The 14469-nt window shown below is 55.2% G+C and overlaps 1 protein-coding gene across 15 annotated transcripts in view; it reads right to left on the bottom strand.

Annotated features, from left to right (window-relative positions):
• The window catches only part of WDR27 (WD repeat domain 27), a 196515-nt gene that overhangs the window by 95863 nt on the left and 86183 nt on the right, over window positions 1–14469 (bottom strand). For 13 of the 15 annotated variants that reach the window (XR_013764887.1, XM_079146199.1, XM_079146196.1 and 10 more), the window contains 4 exons: window positions 13161–13258; window positions 11976–12097; window positions 6109–6206; window positions 4651–4753 (listed from right to left, as the gene is read on the bottom strand). Coding sequence is in view for 13 of the 15 variants with exons in the window: in XM_079146199.1 (XP_079002325.1) it covers window positions 4651–4753; window positions 6109–6206; window positions 11976–12097; window positions 13161–13258 (421 nt within the window). In the remaining 2 variants the exon portion in view is untranslated. Of the gene's footprint in view, window positions 1–3640; window positions 4325–4650; window positions 4754–6108; window positions 6207–11975; window positions 12098–13160; window positions 13259–14469 lie in introns of those variants that run through there. The other 2 variants (XR_013764886.1, XM_079146190.1) reach the window with 2 other exon arrangements.

The raw sequence follows: 14469 nt of genomic DNA, 5'->3' as shown, positions 1-14469 counted from the left end.
CACATTCTCCGGCTTCCCTGAATATGCTGATGGCAGCAGGTCCTCCTCGGTCATGTGCAGTGCCTGATGGCTGCAGCCTCCCAGGTCTTCCTCGGTCATGTGCAGAGCCTGATGGCAGCGGCCTCCCAGGTCCTCCTGGACCAGGTGCAGGGCCTGATGGCAGCGGCCTCCCAGGTCCTCCTGGACCAGGTGCAGAGCCTGATGGCAGCGGCCTCCCAGGTCCTCCTGGACCAGGTGCAGAGCCTGATGGCAGCGGCCTCCCAGGTCCTCCTGGACCAGGTGCAGGGCCTGATGGCCGCCACCTCCCAGGTCCTCTTGGATGGGAACCTGGGGCTGCCCCCAGCAGGCCAGGCAGAGCTGCCCAGAGTCCTTGTGGATCAGTTTGCCCACGACCACCACCCCTTTTGCATGGGATCACGGAAACAAAAGCAAGGTCCTACGAGAAGCAAGTGATGGCATCTGTGACCTCTGCAGGCTGCCGTGGGACATGAGCTCAGATCCAGGATGGGTCTCAGGAGACCGGGGGCAACGTGAGCTGAGCTGACATCACACTCCCTCACCTGGGCACACAAGGAAGCCTCCACAGGCCATGCGTGCTTTCAGAAAGCCACTCAGAACCAAGGGATCACCTGCTCTCCGCGTCGACCTGGAGCACGGGAGCCCTGTCTGCTCCGGGAGGACCCTGCTCTCCCCAGCCACCCACTCGCTCCAGAAGCACCAGAGCCCTGCCCACCACAAGCCCTGTTCGCCTCCAGCCAACTTCGCAGGGCCGCCACATGCCTTCTGGACCTCCTTGGACACGTCTGAGACCTTCCTGCTTCCTGATTGTGGAGGGCAAAACCAGGGCCACCGGAGGGGCACAGCAGCCTCAGTGGGATGAGCGGGGCCTGGACTCCATCAGGTGAGCCTCTCCTCCTCACCATTTACACCAGAGAGAATATGTTTGGAAAAATATGACAGAAAATTCCTTAAACTTGGTGAAAGACAAAATGTCAGATTCAAAGCACTTAGCGAATCACAAATATGAGAAATTAGAAGCAAGTTCTAAACTCCTGGAAATAAACAATGAGAGAAACGTTTGAAAGTGTCCAGGAAGAAAACTGGCATGAAGGAAGTCAAAGGCTGCAAGCCCTTCAGGTCCAGGTCCACCAGAACCACAACACTGAAGGACAGGGCAGCAGTCTCAGATGCCCAGGCCGTCCAGCAGGCCGGCACCAGCAGGGCACAGTGCTGGGGGAGAGTGGACCAGGGCATGAGGACGTGGGAAGGCAGAGAGCTCAGGAGCCCACCGCGGCCAGAGGCCTGAGCAGAAGCCCCCAGCAGGAAAGTTGCTGTGCTGAGAAGGCCTGGCACACCTTGTGGCCACAGTGACAAATGGTCGAGGGGGCACAACGGGGAGCACGGCGCAGCACAGCAGGATGCAGGTCAGCGCACAGATGCATGGCACAACCCAGTGACCCCGCAGCACTAGGCGGGAAGCACACAGGGTCCCTTGCGGGGCCCACATCCACATTTCCTTGAACTGGTGGACGATTGTGCCAAGGGGTTGAAGAAAGGCCAGTGCAGATGCACACTCTAGAACCACACCCACAGCCCAAAGAAAGGTAGCTCAGAGCTCACAATGTTCATAGCATATTGAGAAGATCCGAAAGGGACAGGCATGGTGACAAAAGGAACAGCAGCCAACAGAGACCAACAGAGACACCAGGACAGCAGCCTGCCCCAAACCTAGAGCCACGCCCCCGTCCAAGTCTACACACAGGCAAAGAGGAACGGCCATGCCCCAGTCACCTCCGAGTGAGGAGTTTCGCATAGAGATGTGGGTAAACTGAAACAGACCAAGCAGGATGGAGATGGGAAGAACCTGAAGGCAGCCCAGCGACCTGAGGATGCCATGAGGTCCCTGGGAGACACACACACACACACACACACACACACACACACACACACACTTAAGTTTTTGAATTTTCATGAAACTGTATTCTAAAAGTACTGGGGACTGAATTTTGTCCCCACAAAAGCATTAGTGAAAGCCAAGCTGCAAGGGATGCTATCTAAGGTGGGGCTGCTGGAGGCAGTTGGGTCCCATGGGCTCAGGAGGGCATGGCCTCACCAGGGTTCGGTGTCCCTGTAACCAGAGGCATACCCTCCCCCTCCCTCCTGTCTCCTCCCCCATCCCCTGGAGGACAGGGGAAGGCCGGCCATCTGCAAGCCAGCAAGGCACGGTCACTGGGCACTGATGGACACTGCAGAGGCTCTGCACACCTAGGCAGTGGGCTTGGCGGTCCAGGCAGGCAGCTCCACCCTCACATGGTCCTGGCCTCAAGCCCCAGCTCCGAGTCTGGCCAGTGACTGCCTCAGGGACCCTGCAGTGCATACGGGGTCCTCTTGTCCCCACCCTGCGCAGCTCCAGCCTCGCTCCAGCCGCGGCCTCCTGCTCATGACCGCCTGGCCGCTCACCTGGCTGGGGCTCCTGATACATTTCCACACTTTGAGACTCTGACTGGGGTTTTTCAAATCTCTCCTCCCTCCCCTTCCATCACCAGCTCGGCGTCTGCTTTGCTCCCCTCGTCTCATGAGTGGCAGAGCCATGTGCCCCCGTCAATACTCCGAAGGGGTTTCTCTTCCAGACTCCCCGGCTCCCTGCACTTATGCTGTCTTCCCAGCACCTGGAGAGCAGGCTGGGCCACGTTCTTGGTTCCTCGTCTCCGCCTGCGGCCTTGTCGGGATGGCCGTTGCTGTCCACATCTCCACCAGCGTTCTGGCCACGCCTCAGAAGTGCTCCCTGCGTCTCAGATGCCTGCAGCATCTTCTGAGCACCCCAGGCTGCACCGTCCCCAGCACCAGCGCTGTTTCCACGTCAGGAGCCACCACAGCAGCTCCGTTCTTCCCCGCACCAGTGCCGTGCCACCCTGCGGAGAGCCCAGGCTGGTGGACAGAGAGCTGCTCTGCCGCTGCTCTGGAAGGTCCAGGGTCCAGGCACTTGGCAAGGGCCCTCCGACGGAGCTGTCACTGGTGCAGGGCAAGGGCCAGCAGTCCAAGCGTGGCAGTCCATTCGTAAGGGTCAGAGTTCCTGCCTAAAGGCACCCCTCTGAATGCCAACACGAGCTTTTGGATGGGACACTCAACCACAGCCAAGTCCCCATGGCAGAAAGTGTGGGGCAAAGCCAGACCTGGTGGTGACCCAGGCCACAAAGACGTTCAGCAAGAAACCGGTGCCTGGGGCGGGGCCACCCCCCCCACCTCCTCCAGGACGCCGCGCTAGCCACGTCCCCACCTGCTGGACGGAAACAGCTGCCCTGGAGTCTGACCTCTCCCTCTCGATAGGAGCACCCCTGGGCCAGGCTTTCAAGGCTGACTGATGCCTGTGGAAAGAGCCCTCCTCTTTCTGCAGCATGCGTCCTGTCAGGACCCTGCCCAAGTCCTCCGTCCCTAAGATGAGGAAGTGTTATAAAAGAGGAAGAAACCCAGTGGCAGATGGGTCTAAGACGGAACCACACACCTGTAAATGTCCTAAGGAAGCTGCAGACTGGGCTCAGAACCCAGAGCCTGCTGTCCACTGGCCCAGGACCAGGGCTCAGAACCTGGAGCCTGCTGTCCTCTGGCCCAGGACGAGGACTCAGAACTGGAGCCTGCTGTCCCCTGGGACAGGACCAGGGCTCAGAACCTGGAGCCTGCTGTCCACTGGCCCAGGACCAGGGCTCAGAACCCAGAGCCTGCTGTCCTCTGGCCCAGGACGAGGACTCAGAACTGGAGCCTGCTGTCCCCTGGGCCAGGACGAGGACTCAGAACCTGGAGCCTGCTGTCCCCTGGGCCAGGACCAGGGCTCAGAACCTGGAGACTGCTGTCCCCTGGGCCAGGACCAGGACTCAGAACCTGGAGCCTGCTGTCCTCTGGGCCAGGACCAGGACTCAGAACCTGGAGCCTGCTGTCCTCTGGGCCAGGACCAGGACTCAGAACCTGGAGCCTGCTCTCCCCTGGGCCAGGACCAGGGCTCAGAACCTGAAGCCTGCTGTCCCCTGGGCCCACCCGCGTGAGATGAAGCTGGGAGTCTTCCTCCTCTCCACGTGCTGCTTGCTGCTCTCCACCGTCTGTTCCTTGCAGACACTGGAAGACGCTGGAGACTCATGGAAGAGAAGGTTCAAGGGCCCCAGCCCAGCAAGGCCAGGAATGTGCCCCGTGGACGGTTTCTGCCTCAGATACCTGAGAAGGAGCAGACCCCACCACACTGCCAGACCACTGACAGGCCTCCAGCACCGTGAGCAAGAAGACCCCTCAGTCCGAGGCCCCCCACGGTGGTGCAGTGTCTGGCAACCCTGAAAAACTAAAACCAGACCTTCTCCTGTGTCAGGGACAGAGGGATGCTGAGGTACACTGCACCAGACCCCTCTCCAGGTGCCTGCATGGCGTGGCGGGGGCCGGGGAAGAGGGAGGGAGGCTTCCCAACAGCACCTGTTCCCTGAGGGGGGCACTGAGGAAAGGGCCCCTCAGAGCTTCCCCTGCCACGCCAAGACACGCCCCAGGACGGGTGAAGCCTTGGTGAAGGGCTGGCGCGCCTCAAGCTGGACAAGGGTCTGCGCCCAGCGTGCCGCCCTAGGGTCAGGAGGCAGCATCGCTGGACTCTGTCCCACGGCTCTCGTGCCCACCTACATGTCTGTCCTCAGCTCCACAGGCCACGAACCGTCCGCACGGACTAAAAGCAATTCCACAGGGGTAGCTGCGGTTTGGATGTCCTTCAAAACTGCGCTCACACCTGTAAGGACAGTAAGAAACACACATCTCAACACAGATCAGAGGAAGCACGCCACTGCTCCTTTTCTCCACAAAAGGAGCCCATGGACAATGAAGGCACTTCCTTTTTTTTTTTTTTTTTTGCTGCATGTGGGGATTGAACTCTGGGCCCTGCAAACAAGCTGGGCAAGCTCCCCACCACTGAGCCACATCCTGAAAACATCTTATGTTTGAGAATTTCTCAATGGTAAACAATTAAAGAGATCTTAAAAAGCAATTTAAAACCATAAATTCCCAAAGATGATAGAATAGTAAATAAACTTCTCATATATAATTGATATAAGTCCAAAAAACAAAAGGCAGAATGTTTTCTCTGATATGCGGAAGCTAATTCACAATAAGGGGGGCATAGGGAAGAACAGAGTCACCTTAGGGGAGTGAAGGAGAGGAAGGGGGTAGGAAGGAAGGTCCGTAGGATAAAACAGACGTTAGTACCCCACGTGCGTGTACAGCCGCATGACCAATGGGATCCTGCTACGTGTACAATCAGAACAACGAGAGATCACACTCCATTTACGTAAGATCTATCAAAATGTATAAATGCAGTCCACTATCATGTACAACTGATTAAAAAAAATCAATTGGAAATATTAATAGTGATTTCTGGAGATTGTCATAATGTAAAGACAAACCTTCTACCTCATAAATCATGCCAGAGCTCTCACTGAGCACGTGAAGACCCCAGGCTCACTTCCCAGCACCGCAGAAAAGGAGAAATGAAGAGTCAAATCATTCAGGTAGAGGGTTCAGACTGCAGGGAGGCACAACAGTCTATCAAGGGAGTTAAGGTTCACAAACAACTATTTGCTAAGGACCTTACACAATTTTATTGTAGAAAACATCAGAGCATCGTGACCAGTGAATCAACTAGACTCAGGAGGACAGTGTGCACCCTTCTCACCTGAGGAAGCACCTCCTAGACAGGGAGGGGCGGGTGGGCTGATCAAACAACACCACACGCACCAGTAAGCCTGCCCCAATGAGACCCCCTGTTCTGTGCAATCATTATGCACCATTTTAAAAAGAGAATTGGCACTAGTTTTATGGAGAGAGACTCCGTGCCTCCCCAGGGAAGGGTCAAGCAGCATGGCCTTGCTGGACGGCACCCCTGAGTGGTGGGCCTGGTCTCCTGCACATCCTGGGATGGGGCTTCCTGTGTGTTTGGGGACTGAGCAGCATACAAGCACCCTGCTGGTGGCAGAAATGTGTCCCAACTGTGGTAGGTGAGCCACAGCCTCAGCACACTGGGAGAGGCCAGGCTGCACTCCTGGCTCCAGCGCCTTCCCACAGCAGTGCTGCAAGGCATGCAGGCCTTACCTCAGGGTCCTCAGGTCCCACAGTCTGACCCCATCTCCAATGGCTGTAGTCAGGAAGAGATTATAGGCCTGGGACTGTTGGGCTGTGAATGATGATCCCTGAAAGCAGAAGGGAAAAATCAAGATGGGTTTTTAAAAGCTGACTTTAAAAACATTACGCTGCCAGGCACAGTGGTGCACACCTATAAACCCAGTGACTCCAGAGGCTGAGGCAAGAGGGTTGCAGGTTGAGGCCAGCCTCAGCAACTTATCAAGGCCCTGTCTCAAAACAAAAAACACAAAGGGGCTGGGGTTGTAGCTCAGGGGTAGAGCTCCTGCGGTCTCCCTCCCAGTGCAAGTAAACAAAGGCAAGAGGACACCGACCTCGGACAGCGCCTCAGTCTTCACAGTGACAGATCCGCACGGCTCTGACTCGTATGATTTCAGTCAGGCTTCAGAACTCCCAGCACAGCCCCACACTGCCTCACAGCCTTGAGTCCACGGCAGGCTGTGCGTGCCACTGTGGTCGCAGAGAGGGCAAGCAGTCTCGGCTTGTGCCAACACACTCCTCAGAGCTCGCCTGAGGGTCGCGCCATCAAGGAAGCCGTCCTTGGGTGCACGCGCCACGCAGCAGCGGAGGCTGCGCACTAAGCAGAGGGTGTGTCCGGCCCTAAACGTTGTCCCAGGTTGTCTCCTCCACATGTTATGCCACCAAGAAGCACAGAGCCAGAAAGAGCCCAAGATGAAAGCCAAGATGTCAGCATACCGAAGTTTCTCTTCAGAGCGTAGATGACAAGCCAGTCTGCACACTGGGACTTGCCCTGCAGGGAGGCACTCAGAGGCCCTTACTTCTCCACCCCTGTGCGTCCTAAGATACTTAGCAGGCCACTGAGAGGACAGCGCAGGTGAGTGCAGGGGGGCCCAGGTCAGGGGAGGCTCCAAGGGCAGTTGCCGCATCCGGGCCCTAGGTTGCCCCTTCCCTGCTGCTGGCAAAAGACACACGTGCAGTGGGACTGCAGGGCACTGCACTTGTAGAATCACTGAGCTCAAAACGACTTAAATGCACTAAGCCTCATGAGGGTCCTGCCTTCCTCTAAACTATTAAGACAAGCTGAATGCAGGATGTCCCTAAGGGTTCATGTCTCAGTTTACCTGGAAGTGACTCCACTGAGGGGCAGGAAGCAGAGGATCCTCAAGTGTGGCACCAACGTCCTGCCACGCTTGGGTTCCGCTCTGCCGTCGCGTCCCCAGCACCACCCCCACTACACCCTTCCCCAAGCCACGAGCTGGGAACCGAGCACAGGTGTGGGGCCCCGTGCACAGCCCCACACCTGCAGTGACCCTGGGCAGCCAGTGCACACCCGAACACAGGCCTCCTGCTGAGTGCAGCCCGCGGGAGGCCCACAGCACAGGAGCACAGGACAGGAAGGCACTGAGGCAGAAAGAAATGAGAGTGGCCGAAGTGCCCCAGGGGAAGAGAGCTCCACAGTCTGTCCTGTCTGGCAGATGGCAAGGAAGGAGAAAGGCAGGAAGTACCAACAGGAAGGACGGAACACAAAATGCAAAGAAGAAAGCACATGGCAAGACCAAGTGCATGCGCCACCACCGCTGGCAAAGGCACGGGAACGTCCCGCAGGACGAGTCCAAGGACAGCACGAGCTAGTTCTTTAGAAGCTGAGTGGAGTGGCGTAGCACGTGCACGAGTCTGCGGAGAAACTGTTCTGAAAAACAGCTGCTCATGGATGTGCAAAATGCACGAGCTTAACTCTGCTAACATGGCCTCCAAACACACACAGCAAAAGTGGGTAGATAGTAAGGGGGACTGACAAGATGGCAGCCAAGATTGAAGAGGGGAACCCACTTATCCCACTATTAAAAAATCCAAGCATATGAAAAATTAAGAAGACTTGAACAATTTAGAAGCGATTAACAAGGTTGAGCCATGGGCATTCATGTAGACCTACGGTCCAAAGCGAAAGCACAGGATTTTCATATGTGTGTAATATCCATTTTAAAAACCAGCCAGAGAGCCAAGTTTCTCAAAGATACCAAGAGAATCAACACTACACAGAGTATGTGCTCTGAACCCGATGCCCTAACGTCAGACCCCAGCAGCAGAAGAGAGGACAAAGGCCGACTCAGGTACAGGGAACCTGAAAGCACACCTCTCAGTCAGAGCCGGGTGGAAGACACCACGCTGAGTGTGGGAGTGCATCCAGTGCTGGTGGTGCTCAGGGGACGTCCCTCCAGGGAGAGGGACTCTGGAGAGCAGCGCCGCGAGGACACCTCTTCTGTCATCTCTGCCCTTGCTCCCCGGAGCATGCCCCGCACCCAGGACATGGCAGACGTTGCAGAGAGGAGGCCAGGTCCACAGCAGCCTCCAGCCCACAGTCACCGCGCCGCAGCCACAGAGCCCGGTCAAGCCACAGGCAGCTTCCTGTGCAGACACCAGCCCTGGGCCACGGTGGGGGCTCCAGCAGGCACGGCCTCCATGCTCCTGCACTGGGAGTGCCCAAGCTGCAGCAGCGTCACCTCTCTCACAGGAGGGCCTGCGAGGGGCCAGCGGTAGGGCTGGCCTCGCCCCCCTATTCCCAGCGGGGCCTGGGCACAGCGTCACACAGCCTCAGCAAGGCTCTGCTGTTGGGGACTGACTCAAGCAACACTTGTGCCCAAGACAGTGTGAGTTTATGTAGGAAAAAGCATTTTAGAATTCTTTCCATTTACTAGCACAGGAAACCAGGCCTGTGGCATGCCTGTGAGGAAGGGGGCGACGCAGCCTCCGAGGCCGCCATGAGCCATGGACAGGCGCCTCCCTCCATGCTTGTACAACTTCTTCTGCCTCCTGCGGCCACAGGCCTCAGCTCCACAGCAAGGGTTCTACACCTTAACGTCATTAACATCAACCACCTGCACCGTGGATTAAGAATCACTTTGCATGAACCATGTTCTGGGGAAAGACATTCAGAAAGAGGAAATGTGCCATTTGCAAATGCAGCCATGAAGTCATCACTGGGGCATTAAGTGACAGCCCTTGACCTTCACTCAGACCTCACTTAGCCCCTGCTAGGAAGGTGATTCAAAGTCTCCTCGTACATCACTTAGTGCAAACTCTGGACACCAGGGCTCAGAGCAGATTCCGGAGTCCTGTGGACACGGTGTCCATAAACACTGAAGGCAGCTCTCACAAACCACAACTGGACCGTCCTGCAATGGCCAGGCTCAGCCTGCAGGCTCCAACTAAGCAAGGCACTTCTGAGCACCAACTGTATACCAGTAAGGCATGGATCTAGCCTTAGAGGGTCAGAACTTGATAGAGAGAGGGTCCCAAACCTTTCCACACACATGACAAGGCTGTGTCCACAGTGCAAACTCATGGCAAAGTGAGAGAAAAGCCTGCTACCCAGAGACAGATGCCTCTGAGCGTGGACACAAAGAAACCCAGGCCACAGGACAGTGATGGAAATCAGAGAGCAGGCACAGCTGGACTACTCCGCTGAAAAGTGCTGGGGATGCCTAGCTGCATGGCCACCTGGTATTTAAGAGTAACCCTGCTCAGCAGGCAGAGTCCAAGACACAGCCTTCCCTGGAACTGGACTCAGCTTCTGGGGTGTCCAGCCCAGCGCCTGAGGAACCCGCAAGATGAGCCATGCGAAGGAAAGGGCCTGTTTGGTCTGCCTCTGTCTTTAAAGATCCAGGAACCCCTGGAGAATCAAAGGCACATGTTGGCAGCAGGTGCTGAGAATGGACCTGAGGATGAACCGCGTGGGTGTGAGGACAAGGAGGGGCATAGGAGCCCAGTCCACACGTGACCCGTAAGATTGCTTGTGGGGAGGACTTGAAAGTGGTGCTAGTCCTCACTTCCCAGGGTTTGTGTGGGCCCTGGGGTTACGGGAGGGGCCCTGGGGAACCCAGGCTCCGAACGCCCACACAGGGCCACTCTTCAAGCCTCGCCCACGGGCTGCAAGACCCAGGCTGCCTGACTCCCCTCCAAGCTGCCGCACAAGGACAGAACCACCTGGCTGTCCAAGTGGTACCTGGACTGAAAGGAGATCACAGTGCCTAGAAAAAAGATGACCTTGGACTTGTTGCTGGCTCCCAGGGAATCACTCCATCAGGGATTTGTTTAGAGGTGGAGGAATACCCAGTCCAACAGTCAATCTCACCTGCGCTGGGCAGACCCCCTGGGCAGCCAGCTGCATTAGGCCATGGTCCCAGGTGCTCCTGACTTCGAGGCCAGTAGCTCCTCCTCCTCACATGGGCCTCACCCTGTGCTGACCTCACCAGCAGCACTCAGGTTTTGAAGTCTGTTGTTTAAGCCTCATAGAAAAGTCACGAAATTCATGGAAGGGATTCCTTCACTCATCTGGGGAGCCTGCTGCACAGGGTTTAATAGCTCTATTTTCATGTAATGAGAGCTGCACAAAGAGGGAAGCTGGCCACCTTTTCCTTAACAACTCTATCCAAGCTGGTGTTTCCCATGGTGCTGTGCAGACCAGAAAAGCTTCTCCCGTAGTGACTGGAAACATCCCACTAAGAACTTTCAAGAGTAAAAGTTTAAACAGATGCCAATTCAAACGTGTCCCAACCCTCAAAGACCTCCTACCAAGACCATAGATGCCCAGGGTGGGCCAGGGGGGCTGCTCCTCCTCTCAAGTTGTTCTCCCAGGCCCCAGCCAGAGCCCTGACCACCCACCATGACCATGACCTTGGTCTGCCACTCTGCAGAGCCACCAAGACTGACCCTGTGAAGACATCCTCCTGGACACAGAGCCCGATTCTAGGGACTTCTTCCTCTGCACCCGAGTAGAGCATTCACCCAGCAGGTTACAGACCACCTGTTCTGGTTAGCAGGAATTTAAAGTCTGCCTGGAAAAGGTGTTAAACTCTGGACAGTGAAGTCCCTCTCAATGCAGTAAAATTTCACTTAGCAAAATAATATCCTTCAGCCCCAACAGACTGCAGAAGGCATTTAGGTCAAACCTTAACATGGAGTTCTTTGGGGTGAGACAATGCCTTTGGGATAAGATCCATGAGATCCTCTTAATCCAGGACTCCAACCGTCACCTGGGGACCTCATCCAAGCAGGCAGTATCCAGGAAGCCTACCCCAAAAGAGAAGCCACCGATGCCGCTTATGCCCTGCAGGCTGCGGCATCATTCCATCCGGCTTGCTCAGCACCCACCCCCACCAAAGTTTAGGTGTGGAGGCATCATTGGCAAAGACCAAACTACCAAACGTACCACAAAATGATGAAAGACAGAAGTGCCAAAATTCACGTCGGGCACACTATTAGACTCCAGGTCAAACGTCAAGGCCTAAGTCAGTTAGTGATTCACACAAACTAACACCAAATTTGGCAGTAGTTCTAAAGTTATAGCATAATACTTTATTAAACACTTTTAGCTCATAATTTTACAAACAACATACTGTATTATTCAGTTTTTCATTGTCGAGACCAATATAACGAGAACAACTTAGAGAAGGAAAAGTTTATTTGGGGCTCATTGTTTCAAAGATTCAGTTCCTGGTCAACCAAGTCAATTGCTCTGGCCTGAAATGAGGCAAAAGCATCATGGTGGAAGGGCATGGTGGAGGAAAGATGCTCAGTGGGCAGCCAGGAAACAGAAGAGCCAGGGACAGATGTAGTCCAAGGGCAGAACCCCAGAGACCTACTTCCCTCAGTCATGCCTCACCTGCCCACAGCAGCCACCCTGCAGTCCATTCAACTTACAAATGGGCTAATCCACAATGACCTTACAGTCCCCAGGTCCACCACTGCCTACGAGACCCACCTTTAAATCTTGTTGTACTGGGGACCCTGCTTTAAACACAAGTTTTGCAGGGGACATTAAAGATTCAAACCATAACACGTACTGTCCGAAAACTTACTTTATTTTGACAAATTTGATGGATAGGCCGTGAATGGGCTTCTGCTATCACTGCAGCACTACAGCCGGTGTTGAGGTCGAAAACTTGCAAAGTCCTGTTGCGGCCAGCCACAAGGACCACGTCTGCATCAGTTCAGTTAGGGACTCTGCTCAGCGACCGTAGCACAGGGAGGGCCCAGCTCTGTTCAGTCAACTACATCACTAGTCTGGAACACTTTGGGGTCAGGTAGAGTGAGGAGTGAAGCACTTCTGGAGCAACTCGGGGAAGTGCTCCCACCACAGCCCCACCCTGGCTGGCCCCAGGAGTCTGCAGGAGCAGTGCGGTGCTCCTGGGAGGCGGGCGACTGGAAGAGCATTATTCAGAGGTGGGCAGCAGTTCCACCTTTAGCTATACCGAGTGAGCTACCCAGGAAATGTCCAGATCTGAGATGCCCGGCAGTCTGAAATAGAGACCAGATGATAGAGCCACAGAGCAGGTGGCCCATCGCACAGACTGCAAGGGGTAAGAGCAGGTGGCCTGAGACCTACCCGTCAGGAGACCACAGGTGCTGCCTGAGTAGACACACGAGGGGCAATTAGCTGATGCAGAGGTCGCATGACCACCCACACTGCCCAGTGTTGCACCCTCAGGACTGTGACAGGGCTCCAGAGCAGCAGCAGCCCAGGCCCAGGCCAGGACATGGGGGCGCCCTGTTGCCAGGGCTCTGTCTTTTCCCCTTCAAAGGGCCCAGCGCAAAAGCACTTGGGTTCTGACCCTACCAGGCTGCCGCCAGAACCTCACAGCATCGTCCTTCTGGAAGTGCAGCTACAAGGGAACTAAAGCTTTCTGAAATGAATTCCTAAAAATCAGGAGATTTGATTCTAAGTAAATTAAAACCAATTTTTTAAAAATCAAAAGTGATGATGTCACCCGTACAAAGCCAGGAATTAAATTCTGGGCTCCACTGTGTTCTCTGCTGGGAGCCTAGCTCTGAACCTCGCAGCCCTCCCTGTGGGGGCCTGGCCAGCTCCCAGCACAGGCCCGGAGCCTGCATCCTGACAGGGCGCCTCCCTTGAGGGCACTTCCCCCTGAGAGTAAACGTCAGCGTCCAGGTGCTTCAGAGGCGCTGATGCCCACAGGGGTGCACGAGGGCCCACGCCCACACGGCTCCGGTCATTGGAGCAGAAGGGAGCCCAAGGAGGATACGGGAATGAAAGTCGTTCACCGCTGACAAGCTGGTCACGGCCGTGGCCCCCCTCGTGGACGACCTGAAGACACACTCGCACCTGCTCCTGGGTTCATACCTGGAGGAAGATAAGGAGATCACCTGTTTCCTTCCACTACACCTACATGCCCAGCTGCAGAACCGAGAAAGCAAAACAGGGCTCATGGCACCCAGCCACATGGTCTCACCACAAAGAGCAAGTGAACAGCCCACCCACCACAACCCTCCTTTGGAAAGGACCTTTAGTTTTCTATTAAGGAACTCCACCTTTTCCTTTAGGGAAACTTCATGAAGATAATATCTTGTATGGTCAAAAGTAACTCATTCCCAACTCTGAGAAAGCAAATTTGTCCCCAGTTCTAAAATGATCATGCATGCTTTAGTAGACACCCAACCAGTTATACATTACCTGTCCCACAATGTAAGCATTAGCTATTTTCTGAGGAGAAACATAAACAAGGAGCATGGGTTTCCCAAATGCATGGTTTAGGCCCCTAGAAACACTTCCTAAAAGAAAGGCACCTGCCAGAAATTCCAGGAAGTGGTCCTGTCCCAGCAGGGACAGAGCTGAGCAGGTACAAGGCCAAAAGGACATCAGAGAAGAGCCCAGACCAGGCCAGGACAGATGTCCTGCCGTCCAGGGTGTGGATGTGGACACACTGGGCAACAGCAATGGAGGAGGCCATCGGAGAGAGCACAGTGCCTGGGAGGGTGGGGACACTGGGGCAGGCCAGGGGAGTGACCTGCAGGGACAGGTAGTGAGCCAGCCAGCCCAAGGACAGGCCCTAGAGCTGAAAGAATGGACATTTTTTTAAGCTGTCTGTTTTATCTCAACTCCCTAAGGTTTCCCTCCCAGTAATGGGAACAAAGCCCTTAAAGCTGTTCCAGGAAACAGCCCCAAACAGAGAGTAAAAGAGTAAATTGAGCCTGATAGCCAGATAGTGCTCAAACATTAGGATTACCAGAAACTATTGACCAGAATCTACACCTGTTGTAAAACATTGGGAAACATGTTGTCAGCAAACCCAGACCCCCTTTGGAATTTCCTGGCAGCTTTGTCCCCCTTTTCCCTTTCATGTGTGACCCCTCCCGATGTGTGGTTTCTGCCTTTATAAACCTACGAGATTTTCTGCTAGGGACTCGACTCCTCGAGTTGGGTCCCAGCGCGCTGGAATAAACACCTCTTGCGGTTTGCATCAAGTGACGCCTCCTGCGGCTGATTGGGGTTGCCATCCATCCATGGGACAGAGTTGGGGTTTCCTTTTTGGGGGCCTTACAGAGCCACCAATG

This window comes from Sciurus vulgaris (assembly GCF_902686455.1).
Source record: "Sciurus vulgaris genome assembly, chromosome: 7".
In the NCBI taxonomy this organism is placed as follows: domain Eukaryota; kingdom Metazoa; phylum Chordata; class Mammalia; order Rodentia; family Sciuridae; genus Sciurus; species Sciurus vulgaris.
The sequence above is the reverse complement of the archived record's forward strand: the minus strand, read 5'-3'. Positions and strand labels throughout refer to the sequence as shown.